Source organism: Calidris pugnax, unplaced genomic scaffold, assembly GCF_001431845.1.
Source record: "Calidris pugnax isolate Ruff unplaced genomic scaffold, ASM143184v1 scaffold68, whole genome shotgun sequence".
Classification (NCBI taxonomy): Eukaryota; Metazoa; Chordata; class Aves; order Charadriiformes; family Scolopacidae; genus Calidris; species Calidris pugnax.
Genome location: NW_015090921.1, coordinates 4,800,165 through 4,826,600, shown reverse-complemented (window position 1 = coordinate 4,826,600; position 26,436 = coordinate 4,800,165). Strand labels below are relative to the sequence as shown.

Genomic DNA, 26,436 nt, shown 5'->3' with positions numbered 1-26,436 from the left:
TAATTACTGAGGTGCTGCCTTAATCCTTTTGGAAAGGCTGGTCTAAAGAGCCCCTGCCAGCCTTGTTTGTCTTTTCAGGAAAGAAGACACATGATCAACTGCTCCCAGCCCTCAGAGAGTGAGTTTCATACTTGCGTGAGTTCCTTCTGCTGTTTTGAGGAAGTTTCCACATGCTAAAAGGACAACACAGAAATCCTTGAAGGATTAGCCCAGCTCCACCCCCCTGCAAACACTCTCCTTCTTCCCATCTTTTGCATCCCTTCAAGACCATCTACCTTACAGCAGCCTTCCAATACCTGAAGGGGGCCACAAGAGAGATGGGGAGGGACTCTTTATCAGGGAATGGAGCAATAGGACAAGGGGGAAGGGTTTAAACTGAAAGAAGGGAGATTTAGATTAGACACTACGAAGAAATTCTTTCCTGTGAGGGTGGTGAGACACTGGAACAGGTTGCCCCAGGATGGCTGTGTTCACCTCATCCCTGGAGGTGTTCAAGACCAGGCTGGATGGGGCTTTGAACAACCTGGTCTGGTGGGAGGTGTCCCTGCCCAGGGCAGGGGGCTTGGAACTGGATGATCTTTAATGTCCCTTCCAATTCTAACCATTCTATGATTCTATGATCTACACCGTAAAGCCACACAGGAGGCACAGAAGGTAAATACTGTGGCCTGCACATCTGGGCAGCACACTGATAGAAAGCAGTAGTAAACACACCCAGCACAGTAATTTCCACCAAAATGGGTGCCAAAGGGGACAAACTAGTCACAGTGACTGTCCTGCCCAATCTGAGCTCACAGGCTCCCTCCCTACAGCTGGACTGCTTTACTAATGAGCAGCCTCTGAGTAGGAGCTCCAATGTCTGTGCCTGCTTGCCCACAGGTACACTTGTGCAGTCTGGCTTCATCTTAAAGACAGGAAAAGACAATTTCACGAGAAAGTAATTTGGAACAACAGGCATCCCTCAAAGAGCTTCAACTGTAGGCTGAATGATGCTACTACTGACCCTCTCACCCTCTCCAGGCCAGCAAAAGAGTAGGAGTTCAGAAATATTTCAGCCCCTCTTCTCCATACTCATAATGTCTAAAAATTAAAGAGTTTTTTGACTTAATCACATCATACCACCTCCTGCCTTCTAATACTATCCGCATTCTCTTTTGGGCTGAAAACCTCATAATTCTCTACATCGAAGATTTATTTAAGCATGGAAATAAAGAAGTGTCGTGGTTTGAGCCAGGCTGGCCAATGACAAGACAACAGATGTTCTCCCCCACCTCTTGCTCCAAGGAAAGGAAGAAGAGATAAAGAGATTTTGAGTTTAGAAAAAATTAAGGTACTTTAATTAAATACTAATAATAAAATAAAAAGAAAATAATGAAGTAGGTACAGTATATATAAACATACATAAAGCCGTAGCAAGTTCCCAGGAGGATGTCACCGTCAGGCACTGGGAAAGTTCCAGACTGGTCTCAGTCTGGGAACTGCATTCCAGAACTCACTGATGGAGATCGAAGGCAGATGAACCGAGAGGGTCTTCCTGAGGCATCAGTGATCAAAGAAAGAGAGCCACTGAAGAGTGAGTGAGTTCAGAAAGACCACTGAGGGGAGAAAACTGATATTTCTGTACAGGGCTACCCATCTGTGCCAGTACCTACAGCACTAGGCAGGAGACTACAGCCTGGGAAAACCACGTCCAGACTTCCTGAGATTGACCATCTTGGATCAGACACCAGTATCCAGCCCTGGTTCCTGTTTCCATTTGCAGCCAGAAGTGAAGGAGAAAAGTCAGGAAGAACAGTAGCATAAAAAAAAATAATGTATGGATAAAGTGAAGGAGAAAAGTCAGGAAGAACAGTAGCATTAAAAAAAAAATATGTATGGATAAAACTTAAGAGCAGGGAAAGCAAATTTGTTTCTGTCTCACCTCCTGTCAATCTCCCAGTCTCAAAATAGATATTCTCAGTTTTTAACCTAGTTCAGTAGAGCTCTCCGCCAAGAACTTATCCACTATGTCTATAAAAGCTTAGCATTCACAACATCTTTTAGTAAAGAAAGCCATTTCGTATCTTTGATCAGCTCTGATGCTCTTCTGTGAGCCACCTTCCAGGTCCACTCTATCCTTCCTGAGATGAAAAGGAAACACCAAGGCTACACACAGCGTTCAAGGTGTGGTCACTGCAAACGTTTACAGAGCAGAATAATATGCTCTTCTGTTTTGTTCTCAATTCTTTTTTTCCCATTAATACCTTACAGTCTATCTGCCTTTTTGACGTCTAAGATCATTTACAGACAGCAGCAAAGAGGTCACCCTGCTCAGCAAAGTCACGGACAAGAACTCCTGCTGCTTTGCACTTGGACATATCCCCCATTCTCTCCTCTCTGCTCCCCTATGGAAAGGAAAATCCTATTCTTGAATCAACCGTTTGATTTCAACTTTCCCCTTCCTCTCCATACCTTTGTGAGCACTTATTCATGAACAGGGGCATCCTCAGAGGGAGTTCCTGTGGCACAATTATTACATTCCACTCCAGAACGGCTGCTTCAATAAATGTCCACATGCAGACAAGGTCTATTTTAAAAGCCTTCCCATGGGCCTGTGTATAACACAGTTAACGTTTGAATCCATTTAATTAACTGGCGGCACCGAGTCAGCACGAAAAGACAACATCCATCAGAGTTCATCTATCATCCGCTGCACGATGTGCCTGCCCTCATCCTTCTCTGTCTGAATGTGGGCATATTAATAATGTATGGGCAAAAGCACGCACTCCTGAGGAAGCAGTGGACACAGAAATCCTAGAGATACATAACCCACGAGGGGTGCTTTGGAAAGCCTTTTGTAGCACATCAAGTAATCAGTTTCCATCTCGTCTGAGGAATGGCTACAAAATCATCTCTTCTTTTGCCTCAATAAAAAAAAAGCTTTTACAGCTCAATTTGAGACCCCAATACTCTTCGGTCCTGGCAAGACACTGACACAGGGAGCTCCAAAATCAGGCCCAAGTCTCACAATGTGGTCTCCCCATATTCTGCTCCCAGAGTTTCCAGCACCTCTGGAACACATTCCAACGTGTTCTCCGTGCTGCAACACGGCAAAAGTCGTATCAATGCAGTCTGGTATCCAATACGTGAAAATGCATCGTAGCTGTACATTGTCAGCGTCAGCATTTAAGAAATAGCTGTCTATTTCTTACATAAGTGAAATGTGATACAGAGTGCCAAATCTCACAGCTGGCCCTGTTTGTACATCTCTCCTGCTGCCCCTGAGCCCCACCGCAAAAAAATAAAGCACGTTTAACCTCCTGGGACCATCGCACGCATTGTAGGCTCTAATCCACCGTCTGAACACGCTGTCTGATCTCCTGTTACTGCTGCAGAAAAACAAAGGCTTCAAGTTTTACATTTAGCTCTGCTGTGCTTCGTTTGGCACATTAAACGCAGAACACTTACTACAGTATACTATTCTACTTAAGAGGCTGTCAGCATTTCCACTGCAAAGCCTTCATTTCAGGGCTTTATAACACAGCTGTGAAATATTCATTTTCACTTGAGCTTAACATGCAAAGGTCTGGCTTTGGCCCAGGTTCCTCTGCCTGTTTGTTTTTTCGGGAGTTGGGGTTTTTGTTGTTGGTCTGGCAGGGGGAAGGCTGAAGACGGGTGGATGGAATTAACTGCAGGGGATGTTTGGCTTACAAGAGCACACAAACAACAAAACCACTCAGCTCCACAGTTGGTTTCTGTCCTTCACATACCCAGTGTTCCCCCCTGTTTTTGTTATATGCACACAGAATATGCACGTTTTCATTTCTTTTTTTAAGAGGCTTTTCTATCCTCTCCCTCAGCATCCAGTGCTAGCAAAGAGGACCATCTTGACAAGCCTGGAGACTGAAAATACTCCACCTGCAAAAGCAACAGCAGTAAGCCGAGCTCCAACACATGACAAATTCAGAACGTCTCTGCATTGACAGAGCCATCTCAACATCTCTCAGAGTAAGCCTCAGAAGCCTTGCTCACTGCCACCATTGCAGACTCACACCAATTGCCTAACCAACCCTCTAGGAACTACTCCAACACCATCAAACTGGTTTCATGCAATCCACTCCACAGACTTGTTGCAACATTTTAAGGTGTTTCCAGCCAACGCTCAGTTTGAAGCAGCATTCATGGAGTGAAAGTATTCAGAGCTGTGTCTGACCACCCAACAAGCCCTCGCATTTTAACCAATTTAATAAAAAAACCAACCAACCACACACACCTGACTAGAACGTCATCGTTTGCAGCACACAGTTGCTAATTCTAAGCAATACGATTTCAAGATAACCAGTTTAAGAACATCAGGGAATGATCTCCCACAACACAAATTATGAATGACACACCTTGGCATACGAACAGCAAGGGTAGAAACTGACTTGACCAAAGGTTTGAATCACTGAGCTATGGGAAGTATTACATTACATTTGTAAACCTGCATAAAAGCAGAGGTGGGATGGGGGAGGCGTTCTGATGGAAATGCTGAGCCTCAGCTCTAATGGCTCTGCCAGGTGTCACTACAATGGTTGCACAGGGGTGTGCATACATTAATTAAAAATGATCCAGGCAGTTGAGGGAACAGGGAACAAAACAGGGACGGAGGTGGAAGAAAGGGAATGTGAGCAAGCCGGGGTCCCCGCAGGCTGTCTTTCCACACGCGCCGGCACACAGCATGCGTGCGTTTGTCCATCTCTCCACAGCCTCTCCTGCCTGCTCTCCCCTCCTGGCCTCCCCACCGTGCTGGCTGCTTCCAGTCCCATTCCAGCTGTCAGGACTGCATTCCTGACCCGTCAGCCCCAGCTGTCGGGAGCTACGTGCTGAATCTGCACTCTGCCGCCTTCTTCGTGCACCTGGAATAAGGCAGTTGCAGGGAGGCCATAAATACCGTTGCATAGCCCTGGGGAAGTGGGTGGGAGGCTATTAAAAGCACCCCTACCAGGACTCGTACTGAGGGAACTCAGAACTGACAGCAGCACACATCTGCAAACGTCCCCGTGGCCTGCAGAAGAGGATACATCGAGGGTTAATTTCCTACCAGCTTCTGCAGCATGACCTACCCATCATTAAATAATTACCTTCTGTTTCTTCACTTAACACCAGACTGATCCCCCAAGTTTCTCTTCCCCACCATCACACCACGGTCCAATTTCTTCTAAAATACTGCAGGGATGAGGAGAGGCACATGTAACCTTATCAACCCTGGCTGAAGACATGGCAAGCGGCAACTTCTCCTCCTTCTCCCATTCAGCCACCATCTTCACCATAAAAGCAGCCCCAACTCAGATTTTCATGAGGTTTCACAAAACTCAGAATATCCGGGCTTCAGAGATATAAATGTGATGAAGGGACAAGGGGTGGAATGTGTGTAAACTGTCCAAGTGTTGCGATGATGGATGCCATTTTGACTGTGGCGTGGGGAATTCTTGTTGTTGATATAAGCAAAGATTGTGACGATTGGGTGATGAATGTATACTTTAAAAAACAAAAAGCAACATCAAACAGGTTACAGGTTTGCTGGCACGTAAAGAGTCAATCCTGATTTATTCCAGACTAAGCATCTGCACATGGAGTCAATCGGGCCAGCTCCACGGGCAGGCGAGCCCTATGGGACATAACACAGAGATGCATCCTGTGTGGGCAGGCTTCAAAGAAGCCATTCCTTGAGCTCCCGGGACCTGGAATTGTGCAGGATCACTTCTTCACAAGGAACATATTTTTCCAATTTGCAAGCGTGCATTACTTTTTCATAAGGAAAAAGAGCCAGCAAGATACCAGACTTCATGTGGGGGGTGATTCTGCCCTCCCACATTGGCAATTTGTCCACTGATCTTTTTTCTTCACAGTAGAGAAAGGAACCAATTCACCTTCCCCTGCACAGAGAACTATCTGTAACGGTATTAGGTACAAGCAAGGATTTGCAATGCTCCCCCATCAATCCATCCCAACGGTGGAGATCAAAGGAAGCAACTTCTGAGTTTCTGGCAGTGTTATACATTGGTCTCCTCCAAATCCACACACAGGGCCTGAATATAGGCAAAGAAAGTGCTTCAGTGAGAAGAAGTAGTAAAAAAAAAAAGTAAATACAGCTCCCTTGGGCAGCGTTTCAGTTACTCATATAAGGGTTTGAAATCATGCAGGAACAAACGGTTCTCTCAGTGTAAGGGTCACTGTTTATCATCGTTAATCATCACTTCCCAGATAGGAAAGGCTCTTTCCCCTCTGCTTCATCCAGGCTTTAGTGTTCAAGAAAAGGGAGAGACAAGAACAAGGAGAAAAGCCAAACAGGGATGCGGGCAAGGGCTGGCAAGGGCTGGCAAGGCTGCTCCCTCTGCAGCTCCTCCAAAGTCCCTCCCCACAGCCCTGGTCCCAAGTTGGGCTTGCTCCTAAATACAAGCAGGCAACAGTTAAAAGCCCACAGCTTCACGTCAGAGACGGGCATCCACTCCAGGGAAACCGTGGCAGCTCCACATAACTCCTGGCTCTGGAGAAGTCAAACACATGGGCCATAACACGGCGTTTCTAACACTGATACTACCATGGCGAGGAGCTCCGTCCTAAATCACCTCCTGCTGAACTCTATAAACAACGCAAACGTTCAAGCTAAACTTGGACACGGGGAAGATACACTGAAAGAGAGGGCGCAGAAAGCCTTCCCCACAATTAACCCTGCCGAGGGGAGCCAGAGAAGGAAAGCCACATCTCAGCCCTTCAAGAAAAGCACCAAAAGCACCACATTACAATTCCCTTCCCCAACTTCCTTCATTTCTTCTCACTGGTGCTTATTTTTGGTATAAACAAATCAGTGCACTGTTTGTTTGAGGCTTGTGGGGAAACTTGGCAGTGAACCTTGAGAGCAAGAGTAGCAACACACAAGCTAGATCTATGCAGGGTAAAGAAAAGCCTTTTAATCAGCCTGCCTGAGGTGACACCCATGGTTCATTTTTGATTTTTTTTTTATTTACACATCATGCCACATCAATCTATTTTTATCCTTCACCACTGATTTGCACGATAGTCCTGTCCTAAGTCATCAACTGCCACTTCTAAATCGTAGCTCTAGATCTCATCTGTACTTACCCAGCCCTCATTGCCATGAAGGCACAGGTCTTTCGGAGAAGGAGACAGCTATAAGTAATGTATTTAAGTCCCCAGGAAAGATTTAAAGAGACTCTGTATGCAAAAGCCTCACTTTTTTATGCCCAGATTCCTTACAGGGAGCAGATATCTATCCCCTCCCTCCACAGGAGGTCAGGGAGCTCACCTCTGCCAGTGCCTGAAGGCTCCTGCCTGCAACACCTGAACTAGACACCTTGTCCTCCCACACAGGCATCTTCCTCAAACTGCACTGATGCTATGGGGGAACGTACATACTCACATCCTCAAGGGATTAGAAAATGGTTTTGTTGTAAGCCGATTTAAATTATATTTAAAAAAAAAAAACAAAACCAACCAAAAAACAAACCACTTAACAGCAATTTAAAAGATGCTAAGATTGGAAGAAACACAACAGGAGGGATAGAGCGAGTATGCAGCATTTATCACACAGGTAACAACCCTACAGAAAGAGGCAGGTGGTAAAGAGATTAACATTCATTCTTTCCCTAAATATTGTCTGCACTATTTATTTCACAGAACTTACAAGAAGTCCCAACAAACATGAAGGCCTCCTGTTCTTACAGCAGGTAGGAACATGTACTCTCACGCAGCTTGCAATGTATAACCAGATATTAGAAGACTGGGTGGCAAAAGAAACCAAACAGAAGCATTGAAGTAAAATGTCTTGATTGTGGTCATTTAACAAATTAGCAGCAGAGCTGGGAATAACCTCACCTCCGTCCCAGATTCCAGCAGCTGTATGGTCAAGGCCATACCATTGCTGTATCTCACTCCTGCTTGAGGCTAGGGACAACATTTTTGAAGAACGGTTACAAATGAATCAGAGGAAAGCATGAAAGATTTCTTTTTTGCCCAAACCAATCAGGATATACAGAAGGAGCCACCCAAGCTTCCTGCCCACCCCCAGCCACCACTTGCTGCCGAGCTCTCAGCAATCCCTTCCTGCACTCCCTGCCCTCTGCCCTGAGGAATAAGCTTCTTACAGAAGAGCCTTTATCATCATCTGCCCTTCATGCATCCTAGAATTAAGGAGATCTTCACATCTGTCAGCCAACATGCATATTGAGCACCCAAGAGATTTCTCCTGTCAGCCAGAAAGGAGACCGTGTTCCTCCAGGAGAAGCGATACATGTGAACATGGGCCAAAAATTGACAAGACAAACTTAAGAGAACAGCACAAGCTGATTTCCATTGACACAGATTTCCACTGTCTCCTCAACAAGCCTGCTGCCACCTCCTCCCCTTCCAGTATGGCTGGAAAGTCCTTCACAGTAATAGTGTCCCCACCACTGCACCTGCTGTTCCACTCAGGTACGCATGGCAGGGCCTTCTTTCTCCTGCAAAGAAGCAAACTGGTACTACCAGAGAGTCAATTACCATTCATAGTCACAGCTATCCCAGATGCAGAACTTGGTTTAGTCTTTTCCAAACAGTTAAAATTTCTTGCAGATTTTATGGCCTAGACCCAGCAACCCAAAGACATGAATGACTTCCCCTGCAAGTCAGCAGGGAGAAACACCATCGGGTCCTCTCTGCCTTACACACACACACACGCGCAGGAAACCACCACTAGACAATAAACCACACAGAGAGACAAAAGGTTATAAAGATAACTACAAAGCAATCCTAAACAAACTCATTAAATCATTCATTCAGCCCACTTTCCTTCTTCACATACTTTGCCCTTAAATGACTTCTTCCTGTGATTTTTGCCAAGTGCCTTCTCATTTTCTTTTCCTGAAGGAAAACCACGTCTGTAAACAAGAGGTACAATAGTCCAACATAAGATGACTTATTTGAGCAGTTCTTTAAAGGTGATTTAACAGAAAAAGGGAGCAGGCTGCCATCTAAGTGATCTAAAACCCCCAAACAGGAAGAGTAACACTGGAAAAGCAAGCTTCCTCTAGCCTACATGTAGGGTCAGAAGCATGGGTAACCAGCAGAATTACTACACGTGAGAACCAAGGAAGTAAAACCACACTCAGAGGAAGCAGTTTTTATCCCCAGGCTAAAAAACCCCTTTGTTTTAGTTACCATCTAGCTCCTGCAATACATCAAGAAAGCAAACCGTTACAACTACCACCATTTCTTTACTGCCCTTGGTTTGAAATTCAGAAAGCCCTAGATCCAGGAACATAACCAGCTCCTGTTCCTTCAACGCTTCATTTCTGGCTTTACATGTTTAGTTCCTAGCAAAAATTGCTGCTGTAAAAAGTAGAACACAAAAAAAAAAATTAAAAATTGAGTTTATGGAACTCCATTCTTGAGCAGAGTTAATGCTCTCAATGCGTGATTTTCTTGTCAATAGTTTCAGACACATTCACCTACTCAGAAGCATTTAGTAGAATCTGTCTTGGTAAGACATAACTTTGATACATGTAGTCCAGAAATACTAGAATCTGTCTTGGTAAGACATAACTTTGAGTGATACGTGTAGTCCAGAAATAACTAAAGTACTAGCCCTAAGTACATTTCTACAGATTAAACAAAGGATATAAGACGCCGACAAACACTTGAAGGGCAAGCAGCAAGACTGAACAGCAAAGCAACGCTTGAGAGTCCAAACACCCCTGTTGACTGTGATTTGTACCAAACCACTACACCAACCCTACTCAAACTGCATTTCATGTCCTCCACTTTCTGTCCACTCCTTGCTGTGGTGCACTGACAGCGAGTGAATGGGACACAGCTGGATAGAAGGTTCTCTCTCATCCCTGCACAGGAACTGTCCCCTGCATGAAGCCAGGCTATAATTTCCATAACCCACCAGAGAAGAGGTGTTGGATGAGACAGAGCTGATTGATTGCAACTGACTATTTAGACTCTTAAAAAAAAATGCTGAAAGAAATGATTGGAGAGAATCGTTCCCAGAGTACTGAACCCTGAAAATGTTCCCACCTGTCCACAGTCTTGCCTCTCTTCTTCTAGTTGGATCAGTCTGTTTAAGAAAAGACATTCCTACCTGCAAACCTTGCCTCTCTTACATTCTTTGAGCATCAGAAGTTGATATCTGCAACAAAGCATTTAGGAGACAGTATTGTGGAAGGATCTGTTTACAAATTAGCCAAAGACAAACAAGCACTTAAAATTTAAAGATGGAATTAACACCAGCCACAAGTAAAGACTAAAAACTGGCTGCTCAGTGCTTATCAGCACTTTCTGCTATTTCTGTAGAGGTCACTTCCTACATTTCTTTTGGGTGAGATAAAAATCTATTAGTGACAGAAAGTACCACAGAAATCTGCACAGTCTGCTACAGCAGTGAAGCTGACTGAGCGAGGACTTGCACTAAACAATCTCGTACAAAGAAACAGAAAGGCACCTAGAAATTGCAGAAGTTGTTTTGTTTACAAGCCCTGCCTGGGAGAAGTCCCGTGCACACTTCGTATGATTCAAAAGATGACAGCAGCATCCCAAGGCACTTGTGAAGCACAGCTACACAATGATGTCATTTCAAAATACTGCTCCCTACATAAGGTCACAACATGATGACCAAGGCAACTAGAAACTCCACATGTACCCAGACTACTTGTCTAATAGATTGAGGACAGAAACGTCTGCCAGAAGGAGTTCAAGAAAACTCCCTTTTGGAGTCACAAGAACCCAAAAGACTGTCACAGACCAAACCCCATGGCTTTGGTGGACCAGGTCACTGCAAACAGAACTCTGCAGGGTTTCGGACAGATGTCCCACCATAAGATAAAAGAGCAGGAAGCCAACACTCCAGACCCAAGTATCTCACACTTTCTGCTCTTCCCTGAAGGCTAATCATATGACATTTTGTTGCTGCTTCCAGCCACCTTCCCCAGTTTTTTCCACTGAAGATGGAGCACTGGGAAGGCTTCTCAAACCAGCTCTGAGGAAGTAAAGCCCTGGTGCTACCCCTTTCACCTATTTATACCAACAACATTACTACAACAGTTCAAACGTACTTTATATATAGCTCTGTGGCTTATTTCCAGGCAGAAGTAACTCAATGCTGGTGTACATATGTTCTAGGCCACAGCAATTGGAAAGAATGTCCCATAAACACTGTTAACTCTGCTGCTCCACAGGCTCTACCACTGCAGAAATACAAGCCGTGTTAGGAAAATAAATTTAATTAAAAAATTTAAAAAATCATCCACCCAGAAGCTAAGCAAGCCACTCGCCACCTGCACAGCACTGACAGACTTCCACTGTAGCCCCAACAGATTTATAGCTGTAAGTTAACAGCCAGCGCTTGTCACATCAAGATATAGTGTCTGACTGCCAAGAGACTACAGAGAGGTGACCAGGGTGTGTGGCAGCATTAAGGGCAGACATGTAATACATACAGCATCTGCCAGTATCCACTTGCATTTTAAAGTGATCTTATAAACTTAAGGGCTGGACAAACAGAAGATAGTCAGATATCTCTGTTTGCAAACCCAGCTTGTACTGAAAATATCAGCAGTGCTACCATATTTTAACGAGTCTGACTTCAGTACTGAGAAGAAACAAGAAGGGCAAGGCACAGGAGCCCCAGACCAACATGCAAAATGTACTCCCCCCGTGCTGGTTGCAGGAACCTTGGTGACACAGAGATGAGAGAGGTGCCTGCTAAAAACCCACAGGATGCTGATCCCAGAGCTTGGCCTAGATTTTAACGTGACCCCAGGTGAGCAAACTGAAGGCAGCAGCCCACAGGGAAACACAGTGCCTGCTACATTCCCCCTCCTAAAAGAGGGTGCTTCTGCCATCACATGTAAACAACTACCAGGTGGCAACTACCGTGCCTTTCACCAGATTGTCCCTCTCAAGGGCTGCAAAAACAGCTCTGCCAGTCTTCCCAGGAGAGATTAAAACAACCTTTCATCACATTTGTCTCTGCAACAGCTAAATACTTGAAGGGGTGAGGGGGTGGGGAGGGGAGGAAGGGGAAATTAATGTATTTAAAAAAAAAAAAATCTTGCTTTTTCTTATGTCTGAATCCAATGGGACTGGACTTTAAAGAGGAGGAAAGCATAATCAATATTTCAGAAGTATCTAAAAAGACACAGCATCTTTGGTTATGTGATGTGGAAAAGTTAATGACTACCATCTCAGTCCTCTGCAGAGACGGGTGTCTCTTGTCCTGGGGTATAAATTACCTGGCTTAAATCTGTTTGCAACTTCAGGGGTGAAATTGCCCTTCCTGAACATGTCAGGTCAGCATCTTGCTGGGATCAGAAGAGGCTCTGTCAGGGAGGCTCTAACTGGGGAGAAAAGAAGAAACCTCACCCCCATTTTGGGGAAGATGTTAGGAATTTCTTTCCTTAACTGTTATTTGGCAGATGGGAAACAGGGAAAAAGAAATAGTCTCTGTTCCAGGCTTCACAGGACTGGTTAGCAACATGCCCAGGGAATAAGGATTAACGGGCAAAGTGCAGCTGAGCTGGTCAAAACAACATGATAAAGACAACTGCATGATATACATATAAGGCATGCACACACATACAGTCATGTGCATTAAATGAATCATTATATATGGACTCTGACCTTATAATCGGCCACAGAGGCACTTATCCTTACATCCATTGGGTGAAATGCACTACTCACGCTCATACTACCTCACACAAAATTAAGCACATGCTTAAGTATCCAAAGGAACGGTGCCAGAGTTTGTATTCGGTCTTCTTTTAAACCCTGCAAGGTCATCATGACTGTAAAAACGTTACATGAAGAGTTGTGCAAGACTTTGTGTACATTACAGCTGTAACACAATACCAGTGCCACTTTATAAGCAGGGGAAAAGAGTGGGTTGTAGAGCCTGAACTAACAGGCACACTAAGAAAAGTAACATACACTCAACCAGAACAGAATATGTTCTTCCTATTAAACACACACACACGCAGAAAAATAGAAACATACTCATACCATCATTCAACCAGGCCCCGGCATTTAAGTACGCTCTACAACACAAAATCCTGCTTGGCAGCTGTTTACAGTAATTTCCTTTCTGGGGATCTGAGAAGAGCATCCAAATTAAATCACACTGGAGAGTGGGAGGGCAGGGCACAGGACAGAACCCAAGCAGCAGACCTGAAAGTAAATCCCTCTTCCAGAGGGATGGCCATAGCACACAGGCAGCGTTCCCTCTGCTGCCCAGAGACAAGACTCCCCAGCAAGGGAGATCACCCACTTTGACATTTTATAATGGATTTTGTTCCTAAACCCTTCCTTCTGCCCTGACTGCTTCCACAGCTTACATAGATCACTGATGATTTACAGTTCTGCCATCTCCTCAGCATGAGAGCTCCCCGACTCAACTAATCCCAAAAGCTATACAAACATGATTCAGGCCCACAGCACCCTTCCCCACAGCCCAGGGCAGGAATCCCAGCTCCTCTCTGCCTGCAGAGTTACACTATTCCTTACACAGCCTCCTCCCCTCCTCAGCCAGGGCTGCTGGCTAAGGCGGGAAGGGTTGCTCCTCCCAGTACAACAGGCCCTAAGAGCCAGAAAAAAAAAAACTACACGGAGAAAGAAAAGAGTTTCTGTTGCTTGCCAACAGACCTTTAGGCAGTAGGTGATGAGTGTTCCCAATTGTTTTAAACCTCTGGAAAGCACTGACAGCAAAACTAAATGCCTTATTGCAGCAAGCACTCTTCCCACAGGAATATCACAGGACTCTTGGCAGCAAAGCAGGTATTTCTCCACCCCTGGTGACCTCAGAGTTCCCCAGGTGCCCGGTGCCCTGAAAAATACTTTTCTTTCCCTAAAGAAAGAGGCAGATTTTCCTGGACTAACAAGACAATTCAGTTCCCTCGGCGGTGTCGCAGAGCTGGAAACTGCCCAGTGCATCTCATACAACCACATCCTCTACCAAAAAGCACCCTGGTGCTCCCTCTTCCAGCCTTGCTGGTCAGCCTGGAACCTTGGTCACCACAGCTCCGCCACGAAGGACCAGACACAGTCTGGAGACACAGACGATGAGCATATTATATAGGGTTTGTCTAGACTGGAAGCTTGGTTTGTCTATTTTTTTCCAAAGCCTGTATTTAAATTAACTGGCAAGGGCTTACCCAAGGGTGCAGTCCCTGAGAAGAGCATCGGGACAGCAACACCCACAGGAAACCTCCCAAAGGCTGCTAAGTGCAATTTTGCAAAGATCCACCAGTGTTAAAATTGCTTTCATTTTTCCACAGTTCAAATTGCACCTTTTTAATTTATTATCTGTTTCAAATGATTTCTCCTGTTGCTGTCAAAATTGCTGTTTAAATGCGAGCCTTTCCTTTTTTTTCACTTGGCTATCGCCCTAGACGCCATTTTTCAGCAAACGTGGGGGATGATACCTGTTATACACAAAATGACAGGATTTATTTGAGCAACCTGGCCTGGCGGGAGGTGTCCCTGCCCAGGGAAGGGAGAGGGTGGCACTGGCTGATCGTTAAGCTCCCTTCCAACCCGAACCATCCTACGCTCTTATCAAACCCAGCGCCGAGCACATGGCGCGCCCGCCCGGGGGCGGGGCCACGACGCCCCGCCCCCTCTCCCCTCCCATTGGCCGGCCGGCGTCTCCATGGCTACGGGAGGCACTCAGGCTCCGCCCCTCTCGTAGGCACCGCCCCTCCCGCGGCACCGCGCCGGGAGCCGGCCCGGCCGGACACCGACCCAGGCGGGAGGGACGGCAGGATGGAGGGACGGAGGGCGGGCTCCGGGGCGGTTGCACCGGCCGAGGGGGTGAGGAGCGAGGGCAGAAGGAGCACGCCCACCCCGCGGAAGCTGCCAGCAAAGCAGCGAACGGGCAGGCCAGGCCGGTGCAACTGAATCCCCCGGTGCTGCGTCGCCCACCGGCTCTCGCCTCCTCCGCTCCAGCACGCCTTGCAGGAGGCTGTAAATCAGCCCGCTGGCCGGTCGTGTTTACATTCAGCCGCTCCTGGGCAGGGATGTTCATTCCAAGGACCTGGAGCAGCTCCGACGCACAGCAGAGATAGGCCAGGCACTGCATCCTCTCCCCCAGCACCATGCTCCGTTTTCCACCCATGGCTCCATCAAAAAAGTATTTATCATGAAATCACAGAATGGTTTAGCTTAGAAGGGACCTTAAAAATCATCGAGTTCCAACTCCCTCTGCCCATGGACACCTCCCACTAGACCAGGTTGCTCAAAGCCCCATCCAGCCTGGTCTTGAACACTCCAGGGATGGGGCATCCACAGCTTCTCTGGGAAACCTGCTCCAGCAGCTCACCACCCTCACAGTAACAATTTTTTCCTGATATCTAATCTAAATCTAAACTCTTCCAGTTTGAAGCCGGCCGTTACTCCTGGGGCTCGGACATCAAAAGCTTATCTCCAGCCCTGCTTACAGAAAGTGAGCCAAGAACTTCACAAAGCAAGCATCTCTAAGCCACCCACCACAACAGCGATGCAGGAGACCAGCTCTTCCAGAAGATACAGCCAAAACCAGAGCCAAAGCAGGCAGCAGTGAGGAAGGTGAAAAAAAGCCACCTCTAGCCCAGAGTACCCTACCCTCATCCTCCCCCAGTACCAGTTATTCGCACCGCTGATTGCGTGTGAAACACATCTCACCAGCTTAGCCCGGGAGGCCTGCAGAGACATGCCGCAAACCCTGGATTATCAGGGAGGAAGATTATCCTCCCGGCGCAGGAGAAGGTGGAATCCCCATTCCAGCCTCAAAAGCAGCTCAGGATTTTCAAAACAACTACATCCGTTGAGGCACATCGCACATCCATTGGAAATATTTGTTAATGCATTTCATTAAGAGTGTTTTCACTGAATTTCACAGAATTTTTAGAGTTGGAAGGGACCATAGAGATCATCTAGTCCAACTCCCCTGCTAAAGCAGGACCACCCAGAGCTTGTCAGAGCATGTTACTCAGGACTGCTGTCACCTTGTCTCCATACCCCTCCACCACCACTCCCATAGCGGGGTTCAGGGTGCAGGACAGGGAAACACCCTCCAGCCAGCCCTCATGGATGGGCAAGATACACAGAACCATTTTTGCAGTGTATCTGGCCATGATTCTGTCCAAGAAAACCAGGTGAGCGGGGACCAGAGGGGCTTAAACAAACAAAGCAGATCCCAAATTTGTCAGTTCCAGTTTACAGTCAGCAATGCTTTCGGACCCAGCTGCTCGAGAAGGATGACACCCCCAAAGCAGTTTTGAAACAACTGCGCTGGAGACCACTATATCTAGTTCAAAACTGGGAGATAAGCCAAATGCAAGGAGTTACACAGCTGTTTAAAAGCCCTGGATGCTGGGACACTTTGCAGTAAGTGGATAAGTATCCTCCTGTCTGTTTTACATTGAGGAAAAAAGAGGCTCAGAGACAGTCTGAAGAGCGAGCACAGAACTCAAAGCCATTAACTGCATTTAAAAAAAAACACAGCTCTGTTTCGAGGTTGACTCTACCTCTACACATTTCAGCAGCACAGAAGCATTGGTTAGGGGCATGAAAAATGTCACTCTTAGCCCAGACCAAGCTCTTGCAGAAAAAAACACTAATATTGATGCAATACAACTGGCAGAAAAAAGTCCTTTTACTGGTATAGCCTGTTTCTTTGAGGGAAAGGATAATTCAACAGACTCTCTTGATGCTGTCTCACCATTAAGACAGCTTGTCATGGAAGCTCAGTTTGCAAATGTTTCCGGCACAGGCAAGTGTTGGCCCAGTACACCCTCACAGTGATGCCCACTCTGGGTACCTCTGACACCCCATCCCCTTATGGTCCAGGTCCTGGCCCCACGGCATGGCCAGGACTGAAGCAGAGAGCACAGCAAGTTCTGAGCACCAAGAGCAGTCACCAAATAAGGAGGCAGGTCTTCCACACACTCCTTTCACCTTCAGGCCTCTTCAATGTTTCGGCATCTAGATTATGTTAGGGACCATTTAAAGAACTCCAGCTCCTTTGGAGCAAAGTCCTGGGCTGAGCAATGGTGGTTTTTTTATTTTTTTAATGGCAAATGAAAGCATCCCTAGTACAAACAAGACTTCAAAGGCAAGCGGCCCCTTATGCGCTACTCGAAGGTGAGCAACCCATTTCAAAGCTCTTGGGAGAGCTCAAAGGCCACCACTGCTGAGCACAGGAGGGGCAGGTACCACTTCAGCACTGGCACTTCAAACAACTGCCCTGTGCTGGGCCTGCCTGGCCTTAGGGGAGGGTTTCTGAACAGGCAGCCCTGTTTTTCACAGTGCCTACTTGGAAGAAAAACAGGAGCAGAGAGCTTTACGAGTCTGCATCCTTGAGTCTATTGACACTGCCATAAAGTTGCTTTCTCCTTCTCTCCAAAACTCCTCCATCTGCCTCCTCTCAAGGCATTTGTTAATGTTGTGGCTCTCTACTGCTATGCAACCCCCAACAATCTACTTTATTCCAGAGAAAGGAGTCTCTCTGGATTCACGACGGGGGAAGTTTCAGCCTAACTATGCAAAGTGTTTGAGGGATGCAGAAATTAAAGAACCATCTCTGTAAGGAAGGAATGTTATTTTTCAAATTCCACCAGGTAAGACGTCTCATATTAGTTGTTAAATCACATTAGCCTCCTTGACCAACTGTGAATTTTAATACTGTATTTGGGAGAACAAGCAGGACTGGCTTTTATTGCTATTGGCTTGGAAACTGCGAATACAACAACAGTTCATAGATTTTTCTATAGTACTATTTTCAATCAGAGTTTCCCCACAGTAACTAACAACAGTACTGGTCTCCTGGGACACTAGCAAAATTACAAGGCTTACTGGGGTTTCCACAGCTCTAATTCATATGGTGCTTAATCTGCTTGAGCCTGTTGGAAAGTCATCATCACCAGAGCTACTGAAATCATTAGTGACAATGGAACCAAGTCAGCATTTACAACAGCAAGGTTTGGGGACTTTTAAGCGAATAAGCCTAAATGAACACACAGTCCTCACATGGGAGAGGTGAGAAATCTGCAAGAGGCTGGGCTTTGTGGCTAAGGCTAAGATTTGGCCTCAGAGGATCAGGATTCAATTTCTAGGTCTGCCTCAGACTTCCTGTGGGAGTTTGGAGCCATGTCTGTATCGGAAAAGCATGTCCCATTCCCACCTCCACTTTTTTTTTTTTTCTCTCTCCAGGTTTAAGCCTCTGGGCTGGGTCTACTTCATCGCATGTCTGTTCAATGCTCACTCACCAAAACAAGGTAGAGATAGGACGCTCTTGCAGCCTATGGTCATATAAATATTAGCAGGGACTCACCTTTACACTAATAATTTTGAAGACAGATCACACAGCACAGATCCATTGCTGGTTACAACAGCCACAGGCCTCAGCTCAATTTTCCTTTGCACAACACGCAGACACGCTCAGTGAAAGGCTGAACAGTGCTGTGGTGAAAGGAAATAGTGGGAGGTTTTTCTGAATTGCAGTAGCCACCCTTTAGCGTGTACAGCCTCAGCAGAGCCCACAGGGTTTCAGGAGCAGGGACCAGCCCACATCTGGAGCTGGAAACCAGAGCAGAGAGCACACCACAACCCTGCTGCGCACGTACAGGAGCCCTCGGAAACTTCCAGTTCTGTGGAGGCAGGTACATCAGACACAAGCTGAAGCCTGAAGTGACTGAAACTAGGCTTGGTGTTAGTTAATTATTCAGACATTAGCTGGGGTCACTCAGCAGTAATATCAGGGCTTCGTTCTGCTAAGCACTGCTTGTACCCCGTGTAAGCACCACTCCCTGCCCCAAGCACGAAGACAAGAAACCTTTTAAAAAAGCCAAAGACTAGCTAGTACATGGTGTTTGCTTTCACTCTCAGAGAAAATTGTACCAAGGCTAATCAAGCAACTTCTTCCTAAGACCTGATGAACAGGAAGCAAACTGTCTCCTCAGATTTGCCAGGCCAGCAAAATGCTGACCACTGCTTTCTCAGCTGGAAATGGCAGTGATGTCCCGCAGTTGCTTTCCTCTTGACACAGAGGAGAGTGAAAAAATATACAAGTAATTTTACAGGTACTTGCAAACCCTTGAGCAGATAGTGGTCCAACCTGGCCTGACTCCCAACCATCACTTCAACTCTTCTGCCCTCCTGAACCACATGAGGTGATATACCATAGGGAGTGCCAAGCACACAGCTGGGGAAACAGATGGCACACTTTGGAGGAGGTCTCTTTCCACTGTGTCTGAGGATGCTTTTCTCCACCAGCCTTCCCTGCACCACACTGAACAACAGCTCTGACCAGCAAGCAGTAAATGTACCACCTGCAACCCCTCTGACCAGCCCTGACCTCTGCCATCTTACCATACCAACCAGGTCTTTGCCAAAACACCACATGCTTCCCAGCCTACTGCGGAACAACATCCCACAGGCAAGAGGGGGTTGTCAATCTATATGTTTACGGCTTATCCAGCACAGCAGGGACAGAGTAAAACCTGCTTACAAGTCTCTCCAGCCAGGTTAGCTAAGTCCCACGTGCCTTCTCAGCATACCCAGCTCAGCGGAAGGAGGTAAAGAACAACATGCAAGCCAAGACCTCTGCAGATCTAAAATACCATCCAGGAAAGCAGCATGTGACCACCCCAAAGGGAAGGAATAACCATTTAAACTCACTCAGCAAATGACCTGGTTTGTGTTATTTATGTGACTGCACCCCAGCTGTTAACACATCATCATTTTCCCCCTGCCATGGAGGGTCTTCCTGCTGTCGTTCATGGTAAAGACAGCACATTATTTAGGGGTAGACAGAAGGGTGGATCTTTCCATCAATCTTGTCTCAAGATTGGCGAGAAGGGTCACAATGGTTCATGAATGCAGTTGCAGGCTGCAAAACCAAACATGTAGAATAGCTATAAGCTTTTATATCCACCATACTTCAAGAACCAGAAGCTACTGGTGCTGCAGTCCACCAGCAGAAAAACTTTGGCTTTGATATGCCCTGTGGCTAAGTCACATTTAATAGTCATGTTCGGCTCCAATTCAGGCCAGGAGAACTAGCCAGATCACCCCATAATTTCAGGACAAGGCATAACATGCAGAGATTGAAAAATGGAGCAAGAAAAACCTGTGTGTGAAATTGTTAAGAAACACAGGGTCATATTGAGCACCATGTACTTGAGGATGAAGGAAGAGGGACCAGAGCATCCCAGTAGGGAGGGATTCAGACCCTGGGCTATGTCACTTTCAGGTGTTCCACTGACTTTATCCACAGATATGGATGGCCACTGACATGCAGGGCTGGCTATGAAGAAGCTAACTAGCCTTTGTTCTCTGCTTTAAGTGATACTGTTATAAGCCCAACCAGAGACAGATGTGAAATCCCTTCTATCTCTGGCCAGCAGCCCCTAAGCTATTGAAGCAATTGGGTGTGTTTAGACTGAGTGGTGCAGAGCTGTGAGAGATCCCTAGCTATCAGCCAGGGCCAAGCAACATTCATGGGTATAAGCTTTGAAGCAGAAGAGGCAGAGCAGCAGAAGGCCAAACCAGGGTTAGATGCCCCCTCTCAGCTGTCCTACTGGCTGTGCTGATGCTAGAGCTGGTGGGCTGAGCACTGCTCAGAGTCCAGTGGAGTGGAAAAGAGGAACTGGGCAACACCGCCCCAAACAGCCCCTCAAAAGCACCATCATTATGTAAAAGACCCTTCCAAATCCTGCCAAAACAAGAGCTTGTGGCAACAGGAGACAGGCTGCTCTCTGCCTCACCCACACAGCCAGGCTGCTCAGCCCCGCATCCCATTTCCCTGGGAAAAGCTGCCCACGAGGAACCCAGCAGGCTCTGCTGCTGCAGGACCAAGTTGTTCCCAAAAACTGACAAAGAATCTCACTCCGCAACAAGCCTCAGCTGCACCTTAAACAATTTAATAAGAGGTGATGATTTTTGAAGCATTTGTATCAGTGAATCAAACTCGTGTGTTTTTTGGTTCTGTTCCAGTTCAGGTTCAGCAATTCTCAGCTGATCTGGTTAAGTTATGTCTGGTTAAGTAGTGGTCTAAACTGATTCATGTTGGAAGCTAGAATATTTTCAAACAGAAAGGACTGTGTACTGGAGGCAGGAAGCTACAGCCAGGCCAGAAACATTACTTCACTCTCCTGTGCCCAGGACAGTTTGTGATCCTAGCAGAGCCCTGCAGCTTCTCAGGGGATTGAGGAACTGTGTTGGGAATGTGAGGGGCATAACAAGGCACAACAGGTCTCAAGCTTCCATAGCTCTGCTTCCCTCTTAAATCTGTGCCTGTGCACATCCTGCAGCAGCAGGCATATATTTTTCTGCTGCCCTAACCAGGCTGATGGCAGCCCAGAGGCTGGCAGTAAGAACTGACCACACCTCACCAAAGGAGGACAAGAAACCTTGTACCACCAGGAACAACTTAGTCAGGGCTCATTTTCAGAACAAAAGCTCTCAGAAAGGTTTTGCAGAGCCACCCAGTCCAGCCCAGCATCACGGAGCACACCAGGCACTCCAGCTGCACGTGCTGGCGGGACACTTGGTGAGGGGAGATCACAATAAAGCAGTCCCCGTGCTGAATGACTTCCTGCTGGGGAACATCAGGTTTTAGTCAAAGCGCTCTTTTAAACCAGCAACTTGAAATATTCCTGGCTTAGAAAAAAAAAAAACACAGTAGAGATCAAAGAAACAAGCAGCAGATTCCGAATGTGTTTGTTCCACTCACTGGCTTAACGCTTCTCGGGAAAAGCTTGTAGCAGGTTTTGTAGCGATTTGTTTCCACGTTGACTTCATAATCTGGTTTGACTGAGGACTGAAGATACGCACACACACAGAGCTACATCACTTAAAAAGATGCTTAAATTTACAAGAGGAAGGCTTAACAACATGAACATCCCCTGCTCAGGTACGTTACGTCTGTGTAGCCAAGTTGCAGGGTTCTACAGCAACCAGGGCAATTCAGCAAGGGGAGATGGCTCAGCCCTTCGCTTCCCCACCGTCCCACTGCCCGACGCTGCCTCAAAGGCCCTCGGTGCCCAGCTTCCAACCCCGTGTCTCTACTGGAATCACAAGCAGGGTGAGCAGATGCACGGCAGGGATTCGGGTAGGGCTAGTAATCCTCTAGAAATTGAACTCGGGCCAACCAACTTATCTGAGGAAATTTTAGCTTCCAGCCACCACACTTGACAGGTTACAATCCCAACAATCAACGGGCCTAGGCGTAAGCCACCGTACTCTAGGTCTGTGGTGGTTCAACACAAGAAATGGAGATCTGGAGAAGACAGGAAAAGTGGATTCAAGCCACAAACATCAGAACACACATACACACAAAAAAAAAGTCTAAACACAGAGCCAGTCAGGCAGCAACAAAAATCAGGACTCCCACAAAACAAAAGTTGTTTTTAAAAAGCGGCAACAAAACTGAACACCACATCAAATTTGTCAGCAAGCTTTACTTAAAGAGATTCCTTATTTTCTATTATTTTTTCTAAAATATCCATGATTATGTATTGGTTCCTTAGTTTTACTCCTGCAGAGATCTCCTGGGGCTGCGCAGTAAAACCATGCATTAATTATAGGCAAGGAATAAGTCCTAATAAAAGTCACAAAACAAGTTCTTTCTTGTACAGCTCCCAAGTAACACATGGCATGTCCCGCACAGACCTCATGCAAAATCTCTGTATTTACCCACACTCCCCCTTCCAGAGCAATGCACAAACAGGTCTCTGCGGAGCCAACCTCCCACAGCCTGCCCACGGCCAGCCCAGCATTACACGGCTGCTTTGCTGAAAGGAGCCAATTTTCACAGGACTTCTCTTCAGCATGCCGAGAAGATCATCTCCCTGCCCAAGGGGTCTGTCCCTAACCACTGAGACAGCCCAGCAGGCCTCCCACCACCAAAGGGATGCTTAGGAGAGAGCAGGGACACCAGGGACGCTTCCCACTAAAGGGGAAAATCACAGCTCATGGAAGTCAAGGCAGCACCACTGAAGGTGCTTGTCCATCTTAAACTGAGCAGCTGGCTGCAATAAAAGCCCGAGGGACTCAGAGGAACCACAGAGCTGTTGAGGGCTTGCTCTTCACCTACATCTGCATGTACAAAGCACAGTATCACCTTTCAGGCACTAATCTAGGGCAATAGGCCTGCTCCATCCTGTACAACCAAGCAGCATTCAGCAGAGATGACCAGCCAAAGCTCCCAGCTTCACAGACCCATCCATACCTCCGCATGGATCATTTTGGAGCAGTCTCCAAATGCATCTTTTGGAGCAGTCATTTCTCAAAGAGTCCAGGAGACAATGGTGCCTGGAAAAGGCTTTTCTGCAGGTCAGCAAAGATCTTTTGAGAGTGATGCGTATGATGCTCAACTTCAGTCCCAAGGGGTTTACACTCATACCAAACAGCAGACTGAGAGGATCTGTTTGCTTCTATTTTAGAAAAGTGGAGCCGCTTCTCACCTTGGAAGGCAGAGGAGCACGCACATAACAGAGGGAGCTTCTCCACAGGTATCAAACAGGGGAAGTTCTTCTGTTGGATCTTTGGTAAGGAGCCTACTCCTTTCTGCCTTGCCACCCCAGCTGTCCCACTGAAGACAGGACATAATTCATTTGAGCAGAATGAACTCCTCCTCATGACAAATTGCTTCTACCAGCAAACTCCCCAGCAGTTGCTCTGCATCTCACTGATAACTGCTCTTACTAATAAGATACACAAAATCAAGCCCTCAAACCCTAATTTGATGGATCCACGATATTCCCAGCAGATCAGACAGCGCTGGCTGCACACTGGGAGACAGCATGAGAGAGACAATGGAGCTGTTCCAAAAGGCATGTGCAAGGTAAAAAACAAAAACAAACAAACAAACAAACAAAAAAACAAGTACCAGAGAATACCAGGGGTTGACAGCAGCAGGTCCCCACTCTGAAAAGGAGTGGGCAGACCTCAGCTCCTTTTCACAGAGCCAGAATCCAACGCCCGCTGTACGTGGTGGTACAGGTGGCTTTTGGCTCTTCTGACAGAGGTCTCTGCAGAATACAGATCAACGATCTGCTCTTCAGCAATGGCTAGAGAGCACGCTTCACTGGCCCTCCACGGGCTGCACTAAATGCAGCACACACATGCACACACACACACTGAGGTCACGCAAAACCACCAAGGACTCTCCTCTAGACAGCTTTGAGGAAGCCGAGCAGGTTTTTCGCTTGCTTTGCAAGGGAAGAATATTGTGCTCCTTGGTATTGAACAGCCATCTCAGGGGACCTCCAACCTGAACCACGGTTTGGAGAACAGGATTTCATGCTGGGGACAGGCCATTTAAACAAAGTGTTATTTTATTTCCCCTACAGCTTCTACACTTCACTCCAGCAGCTAACTTTTGAAGCGCTAGTGTTCTGAGACAAATGCACTCTGCAGTCATGGATTACAAGGATTTCTTATTTATTAGCGAGTCTTCACAAGGGGGGAGGGATTAAGTTTTCTATTTATGGAGAGAGAAAGCACTACACAAAGGCTGAGTGACTTGCCCAGGGTTACAAGTGAATCAGTGGCAGGGACAGACCGAGGTGCCCTGACTCAGAGGCGCCTGCTGTCAGCACAAGGCAATTCCACCCTGCTCCTGTTCTCCCTGCAGCCAGGGTTAAATCATCCTCCTCATGACACCAGTCAATTCCCAGTGAGTGACTATCTGTCAGGAATTCTCCACATCACCAAGAAGAATGGGTGAATTTTTCAGGTAGAGGCAATTATAGACAAGACATCCCCAGACAAGACATCCCCAAGGGAAGGGTGCCTGAAGCACACAGAGGAAAGCACATCCAGGCCTGTGGAACACAGACCCCACCAGAACAGTCACCTCCGAGAGATGTCTCACATCCTCCTCCATCTTTCAGATCATCCTACCCTTCCCGACATGCTCAAAGAACACTCCGTTGCAGGGCTGAGTGATCACTTACACAGAAGAAGAGTGTGTGTCGTTAGCTGCCAGTAACACAGGTTAGCTGTTGGAAACATGGAGGAAGAGGCAGCATTGTTTCTTCCGTCAGTCAGCCCTAACAACTCCACACACCACAGTGTGGGAAATGCCAAAAGCTTTCTGATACACATCGGTTACACACCACACAAGCAAACAGAGTGTGTTTCAGAAGAGGGATCTGGGCTTTAGCAAGGAGCTGAAGCACAGTAAAGACCCCAACTAAAAGACAGACTGCAGTCACGTATCAGTTGCTCTGCATCACTCAACAGTCACACCAGGTCTCCCAAAGCAGCATTGTTAGTACAGATGGGACCTTAGGCAACGAAGTTATAGCATGCTAGCGACACCACACAGCACTCACCTTGCTGCCTATATCTTCTCGCTTGTTCCCAGGCTTGCTTCTCCTCAGCTTAATGGAAGGAGAGCGAAGCAGATTTTTGATCCGACTTGTTATGGTAGACCCTTCGACCGACATCATCTCCAGGTGCCAAGAGGGGGTCACCCCACACACAAACTGTGCCTGGGGAAGGAGCCCAGGTTTGAGGCAGAAATACCGACGTGCTCAGCTTTGCTTATACTCGTTCACATATCTCTCAGCGATTCTGCTCAGGAACTCCACTCCTGTTACACTGCAAAGCTATTCACAGAGGCTGGCAGACTTTCCTTTTGCAGATTCCAGAGGATCAAATCAGCAGTAATCTAAACTGAAAGATGCACCCGTGGGTCAATACGACATTCACAATGAATTCTAGCCTCGTTCTTCGCAAGAAATGCCAAATGCAAGAGTTTATGATAAGGATGGATGCAGTATTACTTATTCTCAGAGGCTTCCACAAAAATTATCATTCTTTTAAGTATCAATTAGCACACTGAAACCAATTCCCAGATCCAAGATTTAGACGTTTTACGCTTCAGTATCATCTTATGACAAAAGACAGAAATTCCCACCATTGGAGTCCATTAGCAGGGTCCATCCAGCCCTTTGCTTTTGCTCCATACACCATCCATTCCACCTTAGGCTTCACAGCCTGGAAGAGCCCAAGGCTGTGCTCGGCTATGGAAACGCCAAGTTGCAGAAGCACACTGAGAATAAACGCGAGGAAGTGAGTTTTTTAACTCTCACAAATTTAGCTCCGCTTTAAAGTGCACTCACACAGCGGGTGACATCTGATAATAAAGGCATATAATATCTGGCATCCCCGCACCACCCCCCCAGTTATAAAGGGGATCCAGGAGGAACTGTAGCTGCCGCCAACAATTACAGACCCCCGGCCAAAACCTTCACCTTTCCCGGGGGGGGGGGGGGGGAGAAGAGGAGGAAGAAGAGGGATCCAGTCAAAGCCGGCAGTAAATTATCCTCCCGGCTTCCATGCTAAATGTGGGCGGGGGGAAGAGAGAGCGAGAAAGAGAGAAGGGGGAAGAGAGGAGAGGAGGAGATGGAGAGAGAAACGTCCAAGCCACCA

General features: G+C 46.9%; 1 protein-coding gene across 3 annotated transcripts in view; it reads right to left on the bottom strand.

Annotated features, from left to right (window-relative positions):
* The window catches only part of MAPKBP1 (mitogen-activated protein kinase binding protein 1), a 100,685-nt gene extending 75,015 nt beyond the window's left edge, over positions 1-25,670 (bottom strand). For all 3 annotated transcript variants that reach the window (XM_014950326.1, XM_014950328.1, XM_014950327.1), the window contains exon 1: positions 25,335-25,670. In XM_014950326.1, the coding sequence (XP_014805812.1) occupies positions 25,335-25,451 (117 nt within the window). In that variant the 5' untranslated portion in view covers positions 25,452-25,670. The remainder of the gene's footprint in view (positions 1-25,334) is intronic.
* Positions 25,671-26,436: the final 766 nt, after the last annotated feature.